We start from the raw sequence: 26,642 nt of genomic DNA, 5'->3' as shown, positions 1-26,642 counted from the left end.
GCCACCAGAAAAGAGAATCCCTGGTCTCTTGATCCAGATTTAGTAGAGGGGACAAATCTGTGTAATCCCCATTCCACTGACTGAACATGCAGAGTTGCAGCAGTCTGAGATGTAGACGGGCAAACGCCACTATGTCCATTGCCGCTACCATTAAGCCGATTACTTCCATACACTGAGCCACCGAAGGGCGAGAAGTAGAATAAAGAACACGGCAGGAATTTAGAAGTTTTGACAACCTGGCCTCTGTCAGGTAAATCTTCATTTCTACAGAATCTATCAGAGTTCCCAGGAAGGAAACTCTTGTGAGAGGGGATAGAGAACTCTTTTCTTCGTTCACTTTCCACCCATGAGACCTCAGGAAAGCCAGAACAATGTCCGTATGGGACTTGGCTATTTGAAAATTCGACGCCTGTATCAGAATGTCGTCTAGGTAAGGGGCTACTGCTATACCCCGCAGCCTTAGGACTGCCAAGAGTTACCCCAGAATCTTTATAAAGATTCTTGGTGCCGTGGCTAACCCAAAGGGAAGAGCCACACACTGGTAAAGCCTGTCTAGGAAGGCGAACCTGAGAAACCGATGATGATCTCTGTGTATCGGAATGTGAAGATAAGCATCCTTTAAATCCACGGTAGTCATATACTGACCCTCCTGGATCATAGGACGGATGGTTCGAATAGTCTCCATCTTGAAGGATGGAACTCTGAGAAATTTGTTTAGGATCTTGAGATCTAAGATTGGTCTGAAGGTTCCCTCTTTCTTGGGAACCACAAACAGATTTGAATAGAAGCCTTGCCCCTGTTCCTCCTTTGGAACTGGGTGGATCACTCCCATAACTAGGAGGTCTTGAACACAATGTAAGAATGCCACTCTCTTTATCTGGTTTGCAGATAATTGTGAGAGGTGAAATCTTCCTTTTGGGGAAGAAGCTTTGAATTCCAGAAGGTATCCCTGAGACACAATTTCCAACGCCCAGGGATCCTGGACATCTCTTGCCCAAGCCTGGGCGAAGAGAGAAAGTCTGCCCCCTACTAGATCCGTTACCGGATCGGGGGCTGATCTTTCATGCTGTCTTAGAGGCAGCAGCAGGCTTCTTGGCCTGCTTTCCTTTGTTCCAAACCTGGTTAGGTCTCCAGACCGGCTTGGACTGGGCAAAATTTCCCTCCTGTTTTGTATTAGAGGAAGTTGAAGCTGCACCACTCTTGAAATTTCAAAAGGCACGAAAATTAGGCTGTTTGGTCCTTAATTTGCTGGACCTATCCTGAGGAAGGGCATGACCTTTTCCTCCAGTAATATCAGAAATGATCTCCTTCAGCCCAGGCCTGAATAGGGTCTGCACCTTGAAGGGAATGTTGAGAAACTTAGACTTTGAAGTAACGTCAGCTGACCAGGATTTAAGCTATATCGCACTACGCGCCTGAATAGCAAAACCTGAGTTCTTAGCCGTTAGTTTGGTTAAATGAACAACGGCATCAGAAACAAATGAATTGGCTAGCTTAAGGGATTTAAGCTTGTTAAGGATATCATCCAATGGGGTTTCTACCTGTAGAGCCTCTTCGAGAGACTCAAACCAGAAGGCCGCAGCAGCAGTGACGGGGCAATGCATGCAAGGGGCTGGAGAATAAACCCTTGTTGAATAATTATTTTTTATTTTTTTTAAAGGTAACTCTCTAATTTTTTGTCCATTGGATCTAGAAAAGCACAACTGTCCTCGACAGGGATAGTGGTACGCTTAGCTAGAGTAGAAACTGCTCCCTCCACCTTAGGGACCGTCTGCCATAAGTCCCGTGTAGCGGCGTCTATAGGAAACATCTTTTAAAAAACAGGAGGGGGAGAGAACGGTACACCTGGTCTATCCCATTCCTTAGTAATAATTTCAGAAAACCTTTTAGGGATTGGAAAAACATCAGTGTAAGTAGGTACTGCATAGTATTTATCCAATCTACATAATTTCTCTGGGACTACAATAGTGTCACAGTGATCCAGAGTTGCTAAAACCTCCCTGAGCAATACGCGGAGGTGTTCAAGCTTAAATTTAAATGTAGACATATCAGAATCAGAGTGAAGTATCTTCCCTGAATCAGAAAAATCACCCACAGATTGAAGCTCCCCTGCTTCAGCTTCAGTATAATGTGAAGGTGTATCAGACCTAGCTACTAAAGCGTCAGAGAGCTCTGTATTTATTCTATTCCCAGAGCTGTCTCGCTTTCCTTGCAATCCTGGCAGTTTAGATAATACCTCTGTAAGGGTATGATTCATAACTGCCGCCATGTCTTGCAAGATATATGCAATGGGCGCGCTAGAAGTACTAGGTGTCCCCTCAGCGGGATTTATAGAATCTGACACGTGGGGAGAGTTAGCCGGCATAACTTCTTCCCTGTCAATTTCTTCTGGTGATAAATTTTTTAAAGCCAGAATATGGTCTTTATAATTTATAGTAAAATCAGTGCATTTGGTACACATTCTAAGAGGAGGTTCCACAATGGCTTCTAAACATAATGAACAATGAGTTCCCTCTATGTCAGACATGTTTAACAGACTAGTAATGAGACCAGCAAGCTTGGAAAACACTTTAATAACTGTGAACAAACAAAAAATAAAAACGGTACTGTGCCTTTAAGAGAAAAAAACAATCACAGAAACTGCTAAAACAGTGAAAAAAGCAGTAAATCTTACGAAATTTTTACAGTGTGTATAATAGGCTAAAAGAGCATTGCACCCACTTGCAAATGGATGATTAACCCCTTAGTTTCAAAAACGGATAAAAAACCCAATATAAACGTTTTCTAAACAGTCACAACAAACTGCCACAGCTCTGCTGTGGCCCTACCTGCCCATACAACGACTTTGGAAGGCACAAAAACCCTTTAGAGAGGTCCTAAATGTTCAGGGGACTCCTTCAGGGAAGCTGGATGTCTCAAGCTGCAAAAACGAAAATAGGCCCCTCCCAACCTGTACTCACAGTGAGAGGGCCTTAAAAAACTATCCCTAGGAAAATCTAGACAGCCATGTGGAAAAAAACTGGGCCCCAGAATAATGTTTTATCACCAATATGTAAAAAACATTTATACACTTCAAGCAAACGTTATATCTATTCAGTAATGTGAGTAAATAATAAAAATATTACCCTTTACAGCAAGTATGATACCAGTCGTTATTAAATCACTGTAATCAGGCTTACCTTAAATAAATCTGGTATTGTCAGCATTTTCTAGCATATTCATTTCTCTAGAAAAATTTAAAACTGCACATACCTCAGAGCAGGAGACCCTGCACGCTATTCCCCCAGCTGAAGTTACCCATCTCTTCAGTTATGTGTGAGAACAGCAATGGATCTTAGTTACAACCTGCTAAGATCATCAAAGACCACAGGCAGACTCTTCTTCAACTTTCTGCCTGAGGCTAAAATAGTACAACTCCGGTACCATTTGAAAATAACAAACTTTTGATTGAAGATAAACTACATTAATGCACCACATCTCTCTAGCTACTTCCATTGTCGAGAGCTGCAAGAGAATGACTGGGGGTGGGCAGTTAGGGGAGGAGCTATATAGACAGCTCTGCTGTGGGTGATCCTCTTGCAGCTTCCTGTTGGGAAGGAGAATATCCCACAAGTAATGGATGATCCGTGGACTGGATACACCTTACAAGAGAAAACAATCACAGTAATTGTTCCACTAGTTCATTCAAGCATTGGTACTGGTAACAGTTAGCAACCTTTCATGTTCATTGGTACCATCAATATGAAGCCTACTTATATAATCACAGTACTTTCTTAAAGTGCCATAAAACATGTTGAGATCTGCACATATCCTAAAAGGGCTAATTAAGTAAAAATAGTTTTAAATTTTTTTTAAAAATTGCTGCCAAGTATTTTAAAATAATTTTCAAAAATAAGCAAAATTAGTTACATAGCAATGCTGTCTGGAGTACTCTGATCCACCCCCCCCCCCCCTATCAGTGTTTAGCATTAGAAACACAGGCATTGTATTTCAACTGAGTTCACAGCAGCTTATTTGCTTCTAGGCATGCTCCAGCAGATAATGAGTGTTAAAGTATTACATTCTACCAAGTCAAAGGTGGATATAGATACAGCCATAGAAGGAATTTTTATGGGCGAGTTAGAGCTGTACAATTTGGAAACAATTTGGAAACTTAAAAGAAAGGGTTAATGGTGAGGCACTGCAGTATATATTTGCAGGTAAAGTTATTAAAGTACATATTATTATATTTTGTCTCTATCCCAACTTGTTTTATGTCCCTTTAAGGTATAGTGGTGGTTTTAGGAACTCCAATAGTTGCTGTAGCATCCTCAATTCTAAAAGGAATCTTAATAGCCATAAACATGCAAGGAAAATCCTTTTTTACATGTCCTCTACTCAGCAGGTCAAGAAGCCAGATAAATATGTGCAAAAGGAGGTATACATTAGAAAAGCATAAGCAGCAGAGCCTTGTCACACGAGCTGCACATTATTTTAAAAATGGTGGCTTATTGGCATCAACAGAGTCACTCAAGTGGGTATTTATGCTTAGAAATAAGAAACTAAATTCTAGAGTGGGATAGTTAATCATTCCCCCTTTCTAGACACTCATGTAAGTAGCAGATAATGATGACCCAACCCACCCTCACAAGTTTCAATATCCAGCCTTGATAAGCAGGTAAGTGGCAAATGTTGTTATCTGCCCCAACTTATGATATTTCCCCATCCTTTATAATTGTCTTAAACATATATTTCCCCTGCACACCCCTTCAGTCATCTTAAACATATTTCCCTTGTATGCCTCTTAAATCATTTTAAAATATATTACTTCTCCTTGTAACTCTTTAATCATCTAAAACATGTGGCCGGACTGTTAGACGATGGACATTTTGCAGACAGACATTTGGCAGACCGACACTTGGCCGATGGATAATAGTCTGACACAAAAGTGGCTGTCAGATAACAGTCCAGCCACGAGATAGATAGATAGATAGAATTGATAGATATATAGATAGATATATTAGATAGATAAATAGATGCAATAGATCGATAGATAGATAGATAGCTAGATTCAGTAGATAGATATATAAATAGATAGATTCGATAGATAGATAGATAATTTCACAGACAGAGAATTACAAGACGTGTGGGCTGGGACCCATGGTTAGGTTCCCAGAGGTGGTTGCGGCGCCCGAGGCTCTGATTAGAACAGAGCACTCCAGAGCGTATCTGCCCTTGGCCAAACTCGGAACATGCTTCAGCATTCTGTCCATCGGCCAAATGTCCATCGGCCAAATGTCCGTCGGCATTTTGTCGGAGCACCACTAAAACATATATCACTCTCAGTAAGTGCCACTGTCACTGCCTATTCATAAAGGGGTGGAATATTTCTAAAATGTAACTTTAAATGAATGACTACGGATATACTAAATGCATTTTTATTAATTTATTTATGAGAGTTTTTCTCCTTTCCGAATACATACAGCATTATTCTCTCATTGCCTAAACTATTAGAAATATTGCCATTTAACAGGAATGTAGCTTCATTCACTAAAACATTCTGATTTAAAAACCTTTATTTGAAGAGAATAATTAAAGGGACACTGTAGAATAAATTGTGTTTGCTCTTAAACGGATGTTAAAGGGCAAGTCAACCTAAAAATTAATATTACTTATTTAGATAATGTATTTAACGATATTTACAGCAAACTGTAGCCCAGTTATGCTCTTAATATAATTTGCAAGTAAAACCACTTACAAGTTCTTCCCCGGCTGTTTTGAAATGTCCGCCTAACCACTGAGTGTTCCTATCGATCCTGCGTGTTCCCGCTTCTTGCGCATGCGCAATGCGCCAATTTAGTAAAGGAGGGCATGCATTTGAAGGAACAAAAAAAAAACGCTCATTAGCATAGCTGTGGTTATATGCGGCAGTGTGCGTTCCCTTTAGCGGTCCCTCAGTCATGGATTTATACTGCTGAATGCTGACACTAACATATGGAACAGTCAGCACCCGGTGTGTCAGTACCTGGGGCCGCCTCTCCTTGCTGCTCCTAGATACTTTGGTAGGAAAAGGATTAGGGTCATGTTTATTTGAAAAGTTCTATTGCAAACGCCCGGAGTGTATTTACAGACCACAGACCTATTTTATTATTATTATCGGTTATTTATAGAGCGCCAACAGATTCCGCAGCACTAAGCTCTTCCTGGACTTACAGCGTTGTCAGACAGAGGGCTGTCTAATTTAGTTCTGCCTCTCATACAGCAGCTGCCTGGTGTTGATCAGTACTATACTGTGCTACAGGAGTGTGTTACAGACTGCTAAATCATGTGTATGTGACAACTAAAATCAAGGGTATAGAATACACTGCAACCATCACTGGCAGGCAATGAGTTACAGTAGTGTGTAGATTGTGTGTGTGACTGACTTAAACATGTACCACATAGTACTGATCACTGCCAGGCGGCTGCTGTATGAGAGGCTTTTGGACTAAATAACCTGTATCAATAAAGGTATTAACTCTTTGGCTACCAAAAAATGCCAGTATCTGGTGACCAGTTAACAGTGATTGGGTCAGGCCCTGATCCACAGAGCAGAACTAAATTAGGCAGCCCTCTGTCTGACATTGGGAAGTGTAACGCTGTCAGTCCAGGAAGAGTGACACCAATAGGTCCGTGGTCTGTAAATACACTCCGGGCGTTTGCAATAGAACTTTTCAAATAAACATGACCTTAATACTTTTCCTACCAAAGTATCTAGGAGCAGCAAGGAGAGGCGGTGTTCTAGTAAGAGGGCGAACTTTGGAAAACAGCGAACCATGTCACTTCTTTTGATGTTACATCAGCTGTTTCACAAATTTTGGCCGTAATGCGCATGCGTGCCAGCATCATCACATACCTGGCCGCATACGTCACTGCTACAATATTTAGTGCTGTGAAATTCCGGGACCCTTTCTAGAACGCATGCGTGGGATTTTGTATCAGAAATGGTGCGCTCATGGAAAGATGTTTCTTCGGCTCCTCTGAAACATTCGGAACTCCGCCCCCCACTGCAACTACTCCCATTACTACTAATACTCTCTCATGCACGAGCACGGAGACTCAGCTTTAGAGTATTAGTAGTAATGGGAGTAGTTGCAGTGGGGGGCGGAGTTCCAAATGTTGCAGAGGAGCCGAAGAAACATCTTTCCATGAGCGCACGATTTCTGATACAAAATCACACGCATGCGCACTAGAAAGGGTCCTGGACTTTCACAGCACTAAATATTGTATCAGTGACGTATGCGGCCAGGTATGTGATGACGCTGGCATGCATGCGCATTACGGCCAAAATTTGTGAAGCAGCTGATGTAACGTCAAAAGAAGAGACATGGTTCGCTGTTTTCCAAAGTTCGCCCTCTTACCAGAACAGCGGCCCCTGGTACTGACACACCAGGTGCTGACTCTTCCATATGTTAGTGTCAGCATTCAGCAGTATAAATCCATGACTGAGGGACCGCTAAAGGGAACGCACACTGACGCATATAACCACAGCTATGCTAATGAGCGTTTTTTTTTTTTTTTGTTCCTTTAAATGCATGCCCCCCTTGACTAAACCGGTGCATTGCGCAGGATCAACTAGGAACACTCAGTGGAAGCTGGAGGGTGACTAGGGTAAGGAGGGGTTAGGCGGCAATTCCAAACGGCCGGGGAAAAGAACTTGTAAGTGGTTTTACTTGCAAATTATATTTAGAGCATAACTGGGCTACAGTTTGCTGTAAATATCATTAAATACATTATCTAAATAAGTAATATACATTTTTAGGTTTACTTGCCCTTTAAATTCTGTTTCATTATTGTAATAAAAAAGCACTAAGCAGTGGGTTATACTTAATATAAATCATTGCAATATTTATTATTCATCATTTTTAAAGGATTTTGCCTTTTATTTTTTATTTTTAACTTCATTTGTGCAGGGTCTGTTACTTTCCGTCACAGCTCTACAAGTAGACTGGGGCCTCTGCAGGAAGGAATTTATAGCTTGATATCATAAAACTTCTAAAGTAACTTAAGCTGGTTTAATATTCAGATAATGCTAGAGAGACATTAAGGGGTCAAATTATCAAGGGCCGAATGGCCCCTGATTCCCCTATTTCCAGAAACAGCAGTTAAGAAGCAGCGGTCTCGAGACCGCTGCTCCTTAACTGGTCCGCCGCCAGTCGGCATTCAGCGATGTCTGGCAGACATGATATGCTACAGCGTATCATGTCCGCCACACATTGATAATTCGGCCCCTAAGTCTGTTTTGCTCATGCTCAGAAGAGGCAGAATGCAACTTAATTTCCAAAAACATATGCTCCCTTATCTAGCTGCAAGCAACGCTACAAGTGCTCATTTTGCAAGAAAACAATTAAGTTGCTGTTTTTTATCCAATTTGATTCATTTTATGTTTACTTTGATTTAACATATGTGCTTTTACTATAGCAGCACAGTTTAATATCCCTTTAATATGTTCAAAATTACTTATTATTCCTACTGTAGAGTATTAAATGTATGGGAAAATGTTCCTTCATGTTTATTTCTGAACTTGAGCAGCTGTTTTTTCTCATTAAAACTGTCTCCTAAGACATGCCCATAATATTAGGCTGAGTCTGCAAGTATTTATGTTAGGTATTGAAATGATAACTATGGCTGGCAGGATTGAATACACACACACAGCTATTTTACATACAAAATCTGACTTTCCGTCATACCCTCAACTGGGAGATTTTTCAGGTGCTATTGTCTGCTATGTACATAACTTATCTACATTTTCAGTGTAGGTGCAAATAAAACAGGTAAAAGTAACTATTTCAAATAACAAATAAAGGTAAAGTATCAGCTTGCAAATAATTACATGCAGCAAGTAAAATAGAACATTGTGAACAAATTAAAGGGGATCAAATTTTAGAATACAGTGTCCCTTTAACTGTTTAAAGGCAAATTAGTAGGATGTACTTGAGATCAGTTTGGAAATAGAAAACAACTGATCAGCTCTAAATAGCAAGGTAGTTATTTTGTCTAATAATTCATTGTGTGTGTATAAGTAGAGATATTTGCCATAAAGAAAGATAACATACAGACACAGAAACATAGGTAACAGTCAGGGTCATCTCTGCATGCAGCCCATTATTCTCATTCACACAGATTTTTTAGAGCAATCAGCTTTTATGAAAATATTGATCAGGATGATAGAGATCTTTCTCAAGGCTTTTACTTCTTGCTCGTTATCACTAGCAGCACTGCAACCATAAAATCCATTCCAAGAAAAAACTGACCAGCAGATGGTGCTATAACACTGTTACTGATCTGTTTTAAAGGAATATGAAACCCAATATTTTTCTTTCATGATACAGATACAGCATGCAATTTTAAACAACCTTTTACTGTAATTCTATTATCAATCCTATGGCACTATATATATATGGCAGCAGGTTTGCACAAATGTTATCCAAGAACACTAGATGGCAGCAGTATTCCCTGTCATACAATGCTCCAGGCACGTACCAAGGTATCTATTCTACAAAGAATATACATAACTACTTTTTAAATAGATACAGTATTGTTGTTGCACATGACAGATTCTAATCAGTGCTAGAAGAGGCTTTAAGACCCATATAGGGCTAGAATATGAGTGGAGCGCTATTTATTGTTCCCGCTTGCACGTTAACTCTGCTAGAAGTTAGCTTTTTGTGTGTGTTGGGTAGCGCGCTTATTACAAGTGGAAAGTAAAAAGTTTTTGCGCAAACGCTAACACAGCAAACACAAAAAGCCGAACTTGGAATATTGCAACCACATTAACGTATTCCCCCATAGACTTCAACTGAGTACGGAAAGTGGAAACTAACAAGTCGTGCAAACCTGATCACGTTTTCTCAAGTGCGCTAATCCGATATGAAATATTAATATTTCACATTCCAATGTTCTTCACATAGCAGAATATATACTATGTATTCTTAAACACATATTTCTATATAAATATGATTGTTTTGTAATATATATATATATATATATATATATATATATATATATATATATATATAAAATGATTGATAGGTATAGATATATACAGATATAGATAGGAATATTTATTTAATAATACTTCCCCTATGTGAAGAACATTTGAAGATGAAATATTTACATTAGATACACAGTTAAACATTTTATTAAATATGACAATTGCATAAATATGATTTTTCAAGTTTTCAGTTACTTGACTGCAAAGGGCTCCAATGCACTTATATATGTCTGTATATGTATACATATGTGTTTATACGTGTATATGTCTTTAAATACATATACACACATATAAATTAGTCATGTATTTGTACAGTATGTATCTCTATGTTAAAGCCCTTTGCAGTACTTTTTTTTCTAACATCTGAGATCTCATATCTTTGAGTCCTTCTAACTTTTTTATTCAATTTGTTTTTTAAAATATTTTTTTTAGATAGCGTTATTGTGAGCGTAACTGTACTTTTAACTATAATGTTGACGTGTTTTGTGATACTTTTTAATCAAGCCTAGCAATTAACAAGAGCTCTGAAGTCGAGCTATCCCGATGCGCATGAAATTAAATTGCGCTCAAGCGAATGTGTTTACTTTCAACCTGTAATACGTGCGCGATTACTGACGCACAACAAGAGCGGCAATAAACCCCTTATGGCTCGCCGAAACTGTTAGTGTGTCACTCATAATCTAGCCTTTAATAATTAGTGGGCAGACAAGGTTCCCATTCAGGGAACTAGTCTGTCCATGCCTACAGTTATTACACAAGAATTTCCTTATACAGCCCCTCCCCCTGCTCTTGGGAAACCATTTGCACAAGAGCAAGGCTTTTCAATCATTCCAGATGGATCCTTAAGGTGGCGGAGAGAGGTTAGTAAAAGGCTTCTTAATTTGCACTTGAAGGCTTAATCTTTCAATTAACTGTTTATCAAATCCAAGTGTATATTAGTGAAGATCATCGATCATCAATGTGCATCTTTAGAACCATTGCTATTATTGTAATACATGATATATAGTGCAGAATGCTGATGTTAAAACCATCTTAAAAGTTACACATTTATACAAGCGTTTGTAAAGCAGCATAATCCAAGCTCCATAGAGTTTTCAGTCTGGCTTGTGTTAGTGATTCTATAAGCCTTGGTTACACTCAAAGACCACTAAATAAGTCAGTCATATGGATATGACAATGTATAATGTACAGAAAGATACAGTTTTTAAGCCATGCTTATTCTACACAAATGTACTGTAATAAAAGCCATCTATAATAGATTCACATTACATTAGATACTTGGCAGTCAGTGGTCATTTACCTGGTTGTGTTACTGTAGTTATCTTGTCTAAAAAATATTTGAATTCATTCCTGTAACAAAAATGTATATTAGTTGTGTATTTTCATTTTAATCAACATCTCACATTTTTTGGGGGGTGGGGGTTGGGGGTGGAATGAGAATCTATACCTGCAAATCAATGTTCATTTTATTCCAATTTGTTAGAAGGGTTTGAACAGGTTTTTGAGGCATTATAAGTTACTCTAAAAATTGTAGCACATTAAATAAGTACAACCAAACGCACAGGTAACGTTGCAAATTCAAATTACATTCATATTGATTTAAACCAATATTTGCATTCATTGTCAATCTGTTCAAAATCATTTTAAGAAATTTTGTAAAAAAAAATATAGAAATAAAACAATTTAACATAAAACTAGCTGGAACATAATTGCTCTTTTGGCAGAAACCAAAATAAAATATCTCAAACCAAATATTTTATCTTTAATTTTTAAATATTATCTGTAATATCAGTAAACCCAGTTAGATAATTAAACTACTGAAGGGCTGGTATGAAACTGAGACTGTTCACTAACCTCAGTGATAGAGTTGCCAGATGTCCTCCATAAAAATACCAGATGACATATAGGTAGGCTGACCATATTGCCGCTTTAAAAAGGGACACATATGAAAAATACATATGTCAGGGCTGTTTTCAGGGCTGTTTAAATAAATGGTTTTTGTATAAGAACCCTCACATATGTATTTTTCATATGTGTTCCTTCTTAAAGCGGCAATATGGTCAGCCTACATATAGGTGTCTGGGCACTGGTGACAAGTGGGGTCACACAATTTCCTTCTGAAAGCTCATGCTTAGGCCCCACCCTTGATCCAGCCATGTATATTTTTCGCATCTGAGCAGTCATTTAATCCCCTTGAATGCCAGTAACACACATATGTAGTAGATATTTTACACGCACACACATCCTGACTGCCAGGAGCACACACACAGCAATGATGTAACACCTCATGACTGCCTGTGATGCATATAATAAAACATTCTCAGTGTTACTTCTTTTTGTGCCATATTTGTAATGCACAGATGCATATATGAGGCCTTTACATTTAGCTGACACTTATGGGACTTTAAAAATTCTGGCCATTTAAAGGGACAGTCTATATCCAATACTTATTCTTTATTACTTATGGCTACATACCAAAAAATCATCTTGCAATAGGCCCCACATCTATAAGCTTGTGAGTACATGAAACGTTTAAATAATCATTATTAGCACCTGAAAATGGCCACCAAGCTCCGCCCACAGCTTTCTTCTTGTCTAGTTGCTGTTTTCTTTTATGACAGTTTAGCAGTGCACGTTTTATATTTATTAGTTAGCTATTTAATGTTGCACATGCACAAATCAGCTTGTTCAAGTAGGAAAACTTGTTGATCATGATTGGAGAAACTCAACATACCAAAATCTACACTCAATAGGTGGGCAGAGCTTGGTAACCATTTTTGGCTCCTAAAAAACTCTGTATATTTAAATGTTTAATGCACTTCTACAAGCTTTTAGATGTGGGACCAGTTGTGGGATGCTTCTCTGGTATGTAACAATAGTAATCAAATTTATGTATTGGGTCCCTTTAAGTGTCCTTTTTGTTTTTTATCAATTTTACTAAACAACCTGCTAAAATACTGGACTGTCCAGTTAAATACTGCACACCTGGCAACCCTACTCAGTGAGGTTTTTTTTATAATCTTTCCCACTTAAAGTGACATTAACACTAGATAAATGCTAGGTAGAATTAAAGGGACATGAAACCCAAAAATGTTCTTTTATGATTCATATAAAGCATACAGTTTTAAACAACTTTCTAATTTACTTTTATTATCTAATTTTCTTCGTTCTCTTTGTATTCTTTTTTGGAAAGGATATCTAGATATGCTCTGGAGCTGGGAGCTAGCTGCTGATTGGTGGCAGCAAATATATATCTCTTGTCATTTGTTTACTGACGTGTTTAGCTAACTCCCAGTAGTAAAATGGAAAATTGTTTAAAATTGTATGTTCTATCTGAATCATGAATGAAAAAATTTGGGATTTGTTTTAAGTATTCATAGTAAACATTATCCTATGACTACGGAATTTTGTGGCACTATACCAAGAAATTATTATAACAAATAATAACAATAATATGCAGATGTATTGCTTATTATATTAAATGTGTAAATATTGAAAAAATAACCATAAAGTTTTATTTCCCATAAAGTAACAGGTGCTGTCATATTGTAACTTAGATTTCCTACTCTGCTGAGGACAGTTGGGGACAGTTATAAATGGGTCACTAGATTGTGCAACTAATGACCTCATATAAAATAAATAATGAAAGTATATTGCAAAGACTTTTTACTACATATAATGAACCACTTTGGGCCAGATTACAAATGTAGTGATCATTTTTTTCCGCTCATTAAGACATTAAAAGTGAATAAAAATGATATTGCATGTTTAAACGTATTTGACTAGAAAGGGCTCAAAAGTGTTACATTATGGGAAATAAAACTTTACGGTTATTTTTTTGAATATTTACACATTTAATATAATAAACAATACATCTGCATGCTATTGTTATTATTTGTTATAATCATTTATTGGTATAGTGCTACAAAATTCTGTAGTCATAGTGATAATGTTTGCTTTGAATACTAGGGAATACATATTTACACATATAAACATATAAATACACGTATTCACATATATACACATATATACACGCATACACATATTCACATATATACACATATATACACAAATACACGTATTCACATATATACACATATATACACGCATACACATATTCACATATATACACATATATACACAAATACACGTATTCACATATATACACATATATACACATATATACACAAATACACGTATTCACATATATACACATATATAGACATATATACACAAATTCACATATATACACATATATACACACATACACATATTCACATATATACACATATATATACACACATACACTTATTCACATACAGTATATACACACATACACATATTCACATATATACACACATACACATATTCACATATATACACACATATACACATATTCACATATATACACATATATACACAAATACACATATTCACATATATACACACATACACATATTCACTTACAGTATATACACACATACACATATTCACATATATACACACATACACATATTCACATATATACACACATACACATATTCACATATATACATATTCACATATTTACACATATTCACATATATACACATATATACATATTTACATATATACACATATATACACATATTCACATATATACACATATATACATATTCACATATATGCACATATATACACATATTCACATATATACACACATACACATATTCACATATATACATGTGATGAGAGCAGGATGTGATATCACTAGTATGTGGGCGGGGCTTAGGTCCGGTGTCTGTGTCGCAGTTAGTTTAGTACAATCAACCTGACTAGATGTGTATTGTTATGCTCTGCAATAAAATAGAGTTGTACCATCATTGCTGTGTCCTGCATATGTCCTGCATCTCATGACATGGTGTCAGAAGTTCTGGACTGCGCTTCTGTTCCTGATCGATTGCAATGTCAAAGTTTACCCCACCTGAGCCTTTTGACTTTTCTCAGCCTGCAGCTTGGCCCACATGGCGTCAGCGGTTTCAGCGCTTCAGCATTGCATCCAAACTGAACAAGGAGAGTGGTGAAGTACAAGTTAATTCTCTTTTATACTCCATGGGGAAAGATGTAGAGCCAGTGTTCAATGCTTTTACTTTCCAAGAAGGGGAAGAAGTTAACTTGGATATAGTTATGGATAAACTCAGTGCCCACTTTGTGCCCAAAAGAAATGTGATTCATGAGAGAGCTTGTTTTCACAAACGTAATCAGCGTGTGGGAGAATCTGTGGAGTCATTTGTGCGCAGCCTGTATGAATTAGCTGAATTCTGTGAGTTTGGTGTTGCTAAAGAAGAGCAAATCAGAGACAGAATAGTTATTGGAATTGCAGATGCTGAAGTCTCCCTGAAGCTGCAGTTAGAGCCTGATTTAACGTTAGACGGGGCTATTAGGATGGCCCGCCAGAGTGAACTGGTGAAAAAGCAAAGTGCTGATCTGAGGTCTGAGAGTATTGTGGATGAAGTGCAACAGTCTAGGAAAATTACTAGTGAAAGGCACAGTGTGAGCGGTAGATCTAAAGTACTGGAAAGGCCTAGAAGTGGATGGGCGCAACATGGCCGATGCACACGGTGCTACCGGGCTCATGATCAGAGTGCTATATGCCCGGCCAGAGATAAAAGATGCAGAAAATGTAACAGAATAGGCCATTTTGAAGTGGTGTGTAAAACTGAATACATTAAGGAGATGCAGGTGGACAGTGACCAGGAGGGTCAGGAAGTGTCTTTTGTGGGGTCTGTTGTGGAACGGACAAGCTCAGAGGAAGATTGGAAAGTTACTTTTACTGTAATGGGAGCCAAAGTTGATTTTAAGATTGACACAGGAGCAGATATCACTGTAATGTCTTTTGCTGAATTTATGAAACTGCCTCGACAGCCCCAGCTGGCGAAAGTTACTACAAATGTCCATAGTCCTGGTGGCCGCATTGATTGTGTGGGGAAATTTCTTGCCAGCTGTGAGTACAAACAGAGGAAGTTCACCATGTGGGTGCATGTGATCCGAGGTCAGTGTGTTAACAGTTTATTGAGCAGAAAAGCAGCCTGTGACTTGGGCCTCGTGGCCAGAGTGAATGAGATCTCTGAAGATATGTTTGGCGAGTTGGGCCTACTGAACTGCAAACCTGTCCGTATAGCACTTAAAAATGACGCAGTCCCATACAGTATTTCTACTCCTCGTAGAATTCCGTTCCCGCTCATGCCTCAAGTGGAGAAAGAGCTCATGCGCATGAAGTCTATGGGGGTTATTGAAGAGGTTGTTGAAGCAACTGATTGGTGTGCCCCCATTGTTCCAGTTGCAAAGAAAAACGGAAAGGTGCGCATCTGTGTGGACCTGAAAAGGTTGAATGAGGCAGTGAAGAGGGAGAGATTTGTGCTGCCGACATTGGAAGATATAGCCCCGAAGTTGGCTGGGGCAAAGTTCTTTTCCACATTAGACGCTTCTAGCGGCTTTTGGCAGATCCCCCTGGATCCAAAGTGCCGCAAACTGACTACCTTTATCCCACCGGTAGGTCGGTTCTGCTTCTGCAGACTCCCCTTTGGGATATCCTCCGCTCCTGAAATCTTTCAAAGGGAAATGAGTTCTCTCCTGAGTGGCCACGTGGGCACAGCGGTCGTCATGGACGACATTCTAATGTATGGGTCTACAGTGGAGGAGCATGATCAGCGTTTGAGTTGTGTGCTGCAGGCTATCAAAGAGTCTGGGCTGAAGCTGAATAAAGAAAAATGTAATTTTAGGAAAACTGAATTATGCTACTTTGGGCATATCATCAACGGGGATGGCATCAAGCCGGACCCCGAGAAAATTCGGGCTATTGAACAGATGAAAAGCCCTTCTGATGTACATGAGCTGAGACAGATATTGGGCCTTGTAAATTACGTGGGCAAGTTTCTTCCAGATTTATCTACAGTTTTACACCCTATCACAGAGTTGCTTAAGAAAGATGTTGCCTGGGTCTGGGGACCCTCACAGGAAAAAGCGTTCCTGCATGCCAAGTCACTGCTGGGGTCTGTCCCAGTGCTGGGGTTCTAAGACCCTTCAAAAAAGACTGTGGTTAGTGCTGATGCAAGCAGTTATGGGTTGGGGGCTGCAACAAACTACAGCCCATCGCCTACTGTTCCCGCACACTGACGGCTGCAGAGTCAAAATACGCTCAAATTGAGAAAGAGTGCCTGGCTGCAGTTTGGGCCTGTGAGCGCTTTCAACGTTATCTAGTGGGTTTGGAGAAATTTAGTCTGGAAACTGACCACAAACCGCTAGTCCCTCTAATCAATTCTTATGACATTGACAAAACACCCTTGAGATGCCAGAGACTTTTAATGAGACGGCTCAGGTTCAATGTTCAGGCAGTGCATGTGCCGGGGAAACAACTGGTTGTGGCAGATACACTATCCAGGCTCCCGCTGGCTGCTGCTGAAGAATCCTCCACGGAATCGGATGTGAAAGTGTATGTTGATTCAGTTCTGGCCTCTAAGTCCATTTCTTCAAGGAAACTGGAAGAGATAAAGAAAGAGACATATTTGGACACAGATCTGCAAGAAGTTATAAGGTACATAAAAGATGGCTGGCCCGAGAGCCGGGCAGCCTGGATGTCTTTAAATGCTTACCAGCCAGAGAGGTCGCAGCTCACGGAGCTGAAGGGGTTGGTGCTGTTCCAAGACCGCATTGTAATTCCTGTCAGCATGAGGAAGGAGATGTTAAACAGGATTCATGATGGCCACCTAGGCATTACAAAGTGCAGAGAAAGGGCAGCTACAGCTGTGTGGTGGCCTGGGATCAGCTCCGACATTGCAAATCACGTGTCTAAATGTGCCTTTTGCCGGGAACGGCCTACTCAGAGAAGGGAGCCCTTAATGTCTACTCTGCTGCCTGCGGGGCCGTGGCAGAAAATAGCTGCTGATTTGTGTGAACTGCACGGGAAAAAGTTTCTTGTTGTGATCGACTACTATTTGGAAATTGCACCCCTGAATGATATCACAAGTCAGGCCGTTATCATTCGCCTGAAGAGCTTGTTCGCCCGCTGGGGCATTCCAATGGAGCTGGTGAGTGATAATGGTATGCAGTTCGCTTCTACAGAGTTCAGTGCTTTCTTCAGGGAATATGATTTTGTACATTCCACGTCAAGTCCACATTATCTGCAGGCCAACGGAATGGCTGAAAGGGCAGTTCAAACAACAAAATTCATTCTAAAGCAATCTGAGCCGTACCTAGCCCTCTTGTCATACAGGGCGACGCCCATTCAAGCCACCGGGTTTAGCCCGGCACAGCTGATGCTAGGACGCCAGATTCGCACCACTTTACCCTCAGTGGGTGTCTTCAAGCCGCCTGGCCCTGTTCCTCGGGACGAAGTCCATAGGAGGGATGAAGAGGCCAAAAAGGGTTATCGTTTCTTCTACGACAGGAGACATTCTGTCAGGCCTTTACAGGAACTGAAAGCGGGCCAAAGTGTCAGAATTAAACTGGATGATGAGAAGAAATGGAAGACGCCTGCTACGGTAGTGGGCCGCTCTCCAGAACCAAGGTCTTACACAGTCCTTACAGAGGGAGGGACGGTTACACGCCGTAACTGAAGACATCTTTTGCCTGTACCTGAGAGTCTGGAACCGGATACCTCAGTACCACCACCGGTGGGATCCCCTGTTCTAAGAGAGGTGCCTTCCCCTCAGCGGGATCACAGCGGGGATATATCTTTGCCTCCAGCAGATTCTTGTTCACCATCTTTTGTATCAGAGGACAGTTCATGCAAAGTTACATCAAGCGGAAGAGTGGTGAAAATTCTGGCCTGATACAGGGACTGACTTTAGCTAGAACAGTGACCGGAAGTATGGGCAGAATAATCCCATGGTCACTGTGGACTAGGGTAGTCTACCCCGATGTCCAAGTCAGGATGTAATTTATTTGTTCATGTTTTCTAATCTATCTGTTTTTATAATGTTCAAAAACAAAAATGTTGTTGTATACCCTGTTGGTGTACCTTGTTATTTATTATATGCAAATGTATGCTTTGCCTTTGAAAAAGGGGAAGATGTGATGAGAGCAGGATGTGATGTCACTAGTATGTGGGCGGGGCTTAGGTCTGGTGTCTGTGTCGCAGTTAGTTTAGTACAATCAACCTGACTAGATGTGTATTGTTATGCTCTGCAATAAAATAGAGTTGTACCATCATTTTGCTGTGTCCTGCATATGTCCTGCATCTCATGACAATACACATATTCACATATATACACACACATACACATATTTAAACATATACTGTACATATACATTGGAACCCTTTCCAGACAAGCACTTTGTTATATACCATATCCCTTTTAACCCTTTTAAAAACCTTTTATCAATATATAAATTATATTTTGTATTACAAAGTGTATATATGGATTTAATACTTTTTTTTAATATGTTTTTGATGTGTTTTGTGAACATTTTTTTTAACCCTTACACTTTACTTCAGGGGGCCGATTAAACAATGGCCGAATGGCCCCTGATCCCCCTGTTTCTGCGCGAGCTTTCAGGAGCACTGATAAATGAATGCATTTGCTAAATGAAGGTTAAACACTAGACATGTGCGATTCGATTCGGTCCGAATCGAAATTCGGCCGAATTTGTCGAATTCGGAGATTCGGATCAATTCGAATTTCCGAATTGCGGTAGTGCCGAATCTACCGAATAAATCTGAATCGATTCGAATAAATCCGAATCGATTCGAATTTATTCGGTAGATTCGGATGGCCGTGTATTACACTAGTTTTTTAAAGTATATTAGGTTTTATCACTCTGCTATGGGTTAAACCTAATATACAGTACATAAACTAGTGTAATACACAGCACATCCCACCTAACACTTACCGAAATTCCCGAATTTCCGAATCGAACCGAACCGAATCGAACTGAATCCAGATTAATTTTTTCGAATCCGAAAGAATCTGAATGAATCCAAAACAAATTCATTCGATTTTTTCCAAATTCGAATCGATCCGAACCGAAATTCAAATCAATCCGAATCGAACCGAAACAAATTTTTTTAAGCTGCACAAGTCTATTAAACACATCTTGCATTTATGTAAAATTGGGATTTTTCCCAAACTCCCCAGTAAAGACAAAAAGCTATTTTAGTAACCTAGGCTTCCAATTGACTAAAGCATCTATGTGATTATGGAGAGCAGTGGGCACACTCATTTATAGTTGGCTCTAATTGCCTACACTTAAAGGAGAAAATTTCAAGATACATTCTATGCTGTTAAAGTAGTTTGGTTATTCATTAAAATAAATTAGTAATTGTAAATGCTTTTAAAACATACATTTTGTAGGTAGTCCTTTTGCACTTAATTAAAAATGAAATAAATTGAATGCACCTCCCTTTAATTATAGATGCCGCCATTTTGGAACTTAGGTTACACTGCAGTAATCGCATGTGCAAACACATCAGAACTGGAGTGCAGTAGATTTCAACATGGCTACACCCATGACTAGAGGGAAGTGGAAATAACCTCAATATTATGGTTATAAAAATGTATTTGGTGTTTAATATGCTTTTAATTGTTGATATATACTGTGCATACATAAATATTTAATGTCCCTTTGAGAATCCTAGTGAATAATTTGGACAGATATTGGGTTATCTGTACATCAAAAAATAAACACAAAATAATAAAGTCTATATCCCTACTGAATTATTTCTATAATAACAGCAATTTGCTGTTCTAATATAACTTCTGACCTCATCACTAGCAAATCTATGTAAATCTTTAACAAAGGCAGCACCTAGGGAAAGCATGGTCTTACTACAAGAGTTTATTTTTAAATAGATATTACTCTCACGCTCTGTATCAGAATGTTTTGTATGAAATCTGCTGAACTTTAATATTGTGGACTGCTGACTATAGTTGGATTTTTACTGCATTGGATACTTGCAAGTTGTAATTAACACTATTTTCTGCATATATGTCTTTTGAAATAGTGTTATTAAGTATATGTTATTTCACACAAGTTTACTTCTAGTGCAGTTCATAAATCCAGTTGCTCCAAAAAGTAAATTTGTGAATTTGAATGGAAACAACTATAAATACATTGACATGAATTTATATATATATATATATATATATATATATATATATATATACACACAATCAAAAAGGTATTGGCGCACATCCATTTTCAAAAGCACAACATATTTTTTAAGCTGCTGCAAAAAATTGCCTGCAAACAACATCAAGGGACAACTATTCTTCTTAAATAAAATTGGGATCTTAGTCACACAATATGGCCATATTTTGCTTAGCTAGTCACCACTTACAAGGTGCCCCAATATAGACTGGTCCTAACACTGCAGTCCTTTGCCTCAGAGGGCTGAATCATTCCTGCTTTTACTCTTCATAATAGAATGAGATTCCCTGGCTTAATATTCACAACTCTATTACACTGTTATGAGCACACCTGAGCTTGGGTGGGGTGCTTTAACCAATGGGAGATGGTCAGTCTCCCTTATTATGTTTTAATACAAATGCAAAATTTGGTTTAGCACACCTTACAAAAAGTATATATATATATATATATATATATATATATATATATATATATATATATATATATATATATATATATATATATATACAGCAAAGGTTTGGATTTTGGAATAGTTTGGTTCCAAATTCAACTTACCAATTTTTGCTTTTAGATATTACTGTGTGCTTGCTAGAGAGTGCCAGGTTTTCTGTGTGTTGTGTTGATAATTTTGTTTTGTCATTTTTCTTAAGGGCTTGTCACCCAGGCTGGTTGGGGGTTAACTGCCTGAGTTGCTGGAAACTGTACAACTGTCTGTAATTATGCAGGGCTGTGGGTTTTACAGTGACTTAGGATGTGTACCCAGTCCAGTCTGAGAGTGCAGTCCATTTCTGTGTTTTGCGTGTGCTTAGGGAAATTACAAAGGCCTGTGTCACCTTGGTTGTTTCTCAGTTTGTTTGTTTGAAAGTGTGCATTGTGTGGCTTCTGGTTAGGCTCCCAGGAAGGGAGAGACCTTGACATGGTATTGGGCATAATGTTTGGTCCCAAATGCAACCAACTCTCCCATTTTTGTTTTTAAATATTACTGTGTGCTTGCTAGAGAGTGCCAGATTTTGTCTGTGCTGTATATATATATATATATGTGTGTGTGTGTGTGTGTGTATATATATATATATATATATATATATATATATATATATATATATATATATATATATACATACACAGAGAGAAGTGCACTCACAGGAACGAACAACCAGCTCAATACAATTGTTAGCCTGTTCTATGGCGATTTACCACCTGGGTGCAACTTATTTTAGCCCAGTAATGCTTTTCACAGAGTAGAACTTTCCTGTAGTATATCAGTCTGATTCTGCCTATTACGGTCAGTCCTGCGCCGAAATACCAGCCAATTCCTCTCTGAACAAGGAACACAGCAACCCCAGATGATCGTTTCGGCCTTCATTGGGCCTCGTCAGTGAGGTGTAGCCATATTGCTCTAAGCACACTGAGCAAGGAGTCCACGCCTGGTTGCCCCTTTTTCCCATAGGGAGACTAAATACACACATACTTACATAAATACAGGGGTGGGAAAAATAATATACAGGACTAGTGAATGTTTGAGTATGAGTATATAGATTTCTAAAACTGAAGAGCATCTTTATCTTGATTGATGTCATGTAATATTTGCTAATAGCTTATGACATGTACTTACAGATGCTTTAGATAGATACTCACGGTAGATTCCATGGTAAGGTTCCATTCTTTCCAATTCCCATATTTCTACAAGCTGCAGCAATTAGTTTTATTGGCTTGGAGCCATTTTTTACTTCTGCATCACACATGTCCTCAACTGGAATAAAAACGTTTTTTGCAACAACAAAAAAATCATTAGCATAAAGTATAAAAAATTGTGAAACTCACTAAATACACTAAAATATATATTTTGGTTACCATAGTAAAAGTGTTGCAGAAAAAAAGTACAAGTATTAGTAAAAAAACACATATTTATCTCACATTTTAACATGGTAGAGGAATTTGATGAGTCACATCCCCTATATAGCATATGCTAAAATATGTGCCAGATATTCAGATACACAAATTGCTTCCTGCAACCCAAAATCATAATCGGCATAAAGATTTCACTACAGTTTTACTTTATCTTACTTTTTGCAATTGTGGCTATAATTTTAGTTTACATATATATATATATATATATATATATATATATATATATATATATATATATATATATATATATATATATATATATATATATATATATATATATATATATATATATATACGTATGCATGTATGTGTGTGTGTTGTTTGAAAAAGTTATCTAGTGAATAGAAAGCACAGTAAAAAACATAATTTATGTAAGAACTTACCTGATAAATTAATTTCTTTCATATTGGCAAGAGTCCATGAGCTAGTGACATATGGGACATACAATCCTACCAGGGGGGGCAAAGTCTCCCAAACCTCAAAATGCCTATAAATACACCCCTCACCGCACCCACAATTCAGTTTATCGAATAGCCAAGTAGTGGGGTTATAAAATAAGGGGTAAAAAAGCATACAAAAAAGAGGAACTGGAAATATAATTGTGCTTTTATACAAAAAATCATAACCACCAGAAAAAGGGTGGGTCTCATGGACTCTTGCCAATATGAAAGAAATCAATTTATCAGGTAAGTTATTACATAAATTATGTTTTATTTCATGTAATTGGTAAGAGTCCATGAGCTAGTGACGCATGGGATAGAAATACCCAAGATGTGGAAGTCCACAGAAGAGTCACTAGAAAGGGAGGGATAAAATAAAAACAGCCATTTTCCGCTGAAAAAATTAAATCTGCACAAAAAATAGGTTTTTCTCATAAATTGAAAGAAAAAAACTTAAAACATTAGCAGAAGAATCAAACTGAAACAGCTGCCTGAAGAACTTTTCTACCAAAGATTGCTTCAGAAGAAGCAAATACATAAAAATAGTAAAATTTAGTAAATGTATGCAAAGAAGACCAAGTTGCTGCTTTGCAAATCTGATCAACTGAAGCTTCATTCTTAAAAGCCCAAGAAGTGGAGACTGATCTAGTAGAATGAGCTGTGATCCTCTGAGGCGGGGACTTTCCCGCCTCCAAATAAGCCTTATGAATCAAAAGTTTTAACCAAGATGCCAAAGAAATGGCAGAAGCTTTCTGACCTTTCCTAGAACCAGAGAAGACAACAAATAGACTAGAAGTCTTCCTGAAATCTTTAGTAGCTTCAACATCATATTTCAAAGCTCTTACAACATCCAAAGAATGCAAAGATCTTTCGAGAGTATTCTTGGGATTAGGACACAACGAAGGAACAACAATTTCCCTACTAATGTTGTTAGAAAATCATAATCTTAGGAAGAAATTTAAACAAAGTCTGCAAAACAGACTTATCCTGAGGAAAAATCAGAAAAGGAGACTCACAAGAGAGTGTAGACAATTCAGAAACTCTGATAGCAGAAGAGATAGCCAAAAGAAACAATACTTTCCAAGAAAGTAGTTTAATATCCAAAGAATGCATAGGCTCAAAAGGAGGAGCCTGCAAAGCCTTCAAAACCAAATTAAGACTCCAAGGAGGAGATATTGATTTAACAACAGGCTTGATACAAACCAAAGCCTGAACAAAACAGTGAATATCAGGAAGCTTAGCAATCTTTCTATTAAATAAAAAAGAAAGAGCAGAGATTTGTCCCTTCAAAGTACTTGCAGACAAACCTTTATCCAAACCATTCTGAAGAAACTGTAAAATTCTAGGAATTCTAAAAGAATGCCAGGAGAATTTATGAGAAGAACACCATGAAATTTAGGTCTTCCAAACTTGATAATAAATCTTCCTTGAAACAGACTTATGAGCCTGTAGAATAGTATTAATCACTGAGTCAGAGAAACCTCTATGACTAAGCACTAAGCGTTCAATTTCCATACCATCAAAATTAACGATTTGAGATCCTGATGGAAAAACGGCCCTTGAGACAGAAGGTCTGGTGTTAGAGGAAGAGGCCAAGGCTGGCAACTGGACATCCAGACAAGATCTGCATACCAAAACCTGTGAGGCCATGCTGGTGCTATCAGAAACACATAAGATTGTTCAATGATGATCTTGGAGATTCCTTTTGGAAGAAGAACTAGAGGTGGAAATATATAAGCAGGCTGGAAAGACCAAGAAACTGCTAAAGCATCCACCATCTCCGCCTGAGGATCCCTGGACCTGATAAGTACCTGGGAAGTTTCTTGTTTAGATGAGAAGCCATCAGATCAATTTCTGGAAGACCCCACATCTGTACAATCTGACAAAATACATCTGGATGGAGAGACCACTTCCCCGGATGTAAGGTCTGACGGCTGAGCTAATCTGCTTCCCAATTGTCTACACCTGGGATATGCACCACAGAAATTAGACAAGAGCTGGATTCCGCCCAAGAAAGTATCCGAGATACTTCTTTCATAGCTAGGGGACTACGAGTCCCACCCTGATGATTGAAATATGCCACAGTTGTGATATTGTCCGTCTGAAAACAAATGAATGGTTCTCTCTTTAAGAGAGGCCAAACCTGAAGTGCCCTGAAAATAGCACGGAGTTCTAAAATATTGATTGGTAACCTCGCCTCTTGAGGTTTCCAAACCCCTTGTGCTGTCAGAGATCCCCAGACAGCTCCCCAACCTGAAATACTTGCATCTGTAGTTATCACAGTCCAGGTAAGACGAACAAAAGAGGCCCCCTGAATTAGACGATGATGGTTTAACCACCAAGTCAGAGAGAGTTGAACGTTGGGATTTAAGTATATCAATTGTGATATCCGAGTATAATCCCTGCACCATTGATTCAGCATACAAAGCTGTAGAGGTCTCATATGAAAATGAGCAAAGAGGATCACGTCCGATGCTGCAGTCATGAGACCTAAAACTTCCATGCACATAGCCACTGAAGAGAATGATTGAGACTAAAGGTTTCAACAAGCTGAAACTAATTTAATTCGTCTCTTGTCTGTTAAAGACAGAGTCATGGACACTGAATCTATCTGGAAACCTAAAAAGGTGGTCCTTGTCTGAGGAATCAAGAAACTCTTTGGTAAATTGATCCTCCAACCATGTCTTTGAAGACACAACACTAGTTGATTTGTGTGAGATTCGGCTAAATGTAAAGACTGAGCTAGTACCAAGATATCATCCAAATAAGGAAACACTGCAATACCCTGTTCTCTTATTACAGATAGAAGGGCACCGAGAACCTTCGAAAAGATTCTTGGAGCTTTTGCTAGGCCAAATGGAAGAGCGACATATTGGTAATGCTTGTCTAGAAAAGAGAATCTTAGAAACCAATAGTGATCTGGATGAATCGGAATGTGAAGATATGCATCCTGTAAGTCTATAATGGACATATAATGACCTTGCTGAACAAAAGGCAAAATAGTCCTCATAGTCACCATCTTGAAAGTTGGGACTCTAACAAAACGATTCAAAAACTTCAGATCCAGAACTGGCCTGAATGAATTTTCTTTCTTTGGGACAATGAATAGATTTGAATAAAACCCCAGGCCCTGTTCCTGAAATGGAACTGATATT

General features: G+C 38.5%; 1 protein-coding gene across 3 annotated transcripts in view; it reads right to left on the bottom strand.

The window, feature by feature from the left end:
* LOC128664082 (dihydrofolate reductase) overlaps nucleotides 1–26,642 on the bottom strand; it is an 80,942-nt gene that overhangs the window by 42,865 nt on the left and 11,435 nt on the right. For all 3 annotated transcript variants that reach the window (XM_053718761.1, XM_053718759.1, XM_053718762.1), the window contains 2 exons: nucleotides 22,775–22,889; nucleotides 11,313–11,362 (listed from right to left, as the gene is read on the bottom strand). In XM_053718761.1, coding sequence (XP_053574736.1) covers nucleotides 11,313–11,362; nucleotides 22,775–22,881 — 157 coding nt within the window. In that variant the 5' untranslated portion in view covers nucleotides 22,882–22,889. The remainder of the gene's footprint in view (nucleotides 1–11,312; nucleotides 11,363–22,774; nucleotides 22,890–26,642) is intronic.

Source organism: Bombina bombina, chromosome 6 (assembly GCF_027579735.1).
Source record: "Bombina bombina isolate aBomBom1 chromosome 6, aBomBom1.pri, whole genome shotgun sequence".
Taxonomy (NCBI): domain Eukaryota; kingdom Metazoa; phylum Chordata; class Amphibia; order Anura; family Bombinatoridae; genus Bombina; species Bombina bombina.
This window is presented reverse-complemented; position numbering and strand designations above follow the sequence as displayed.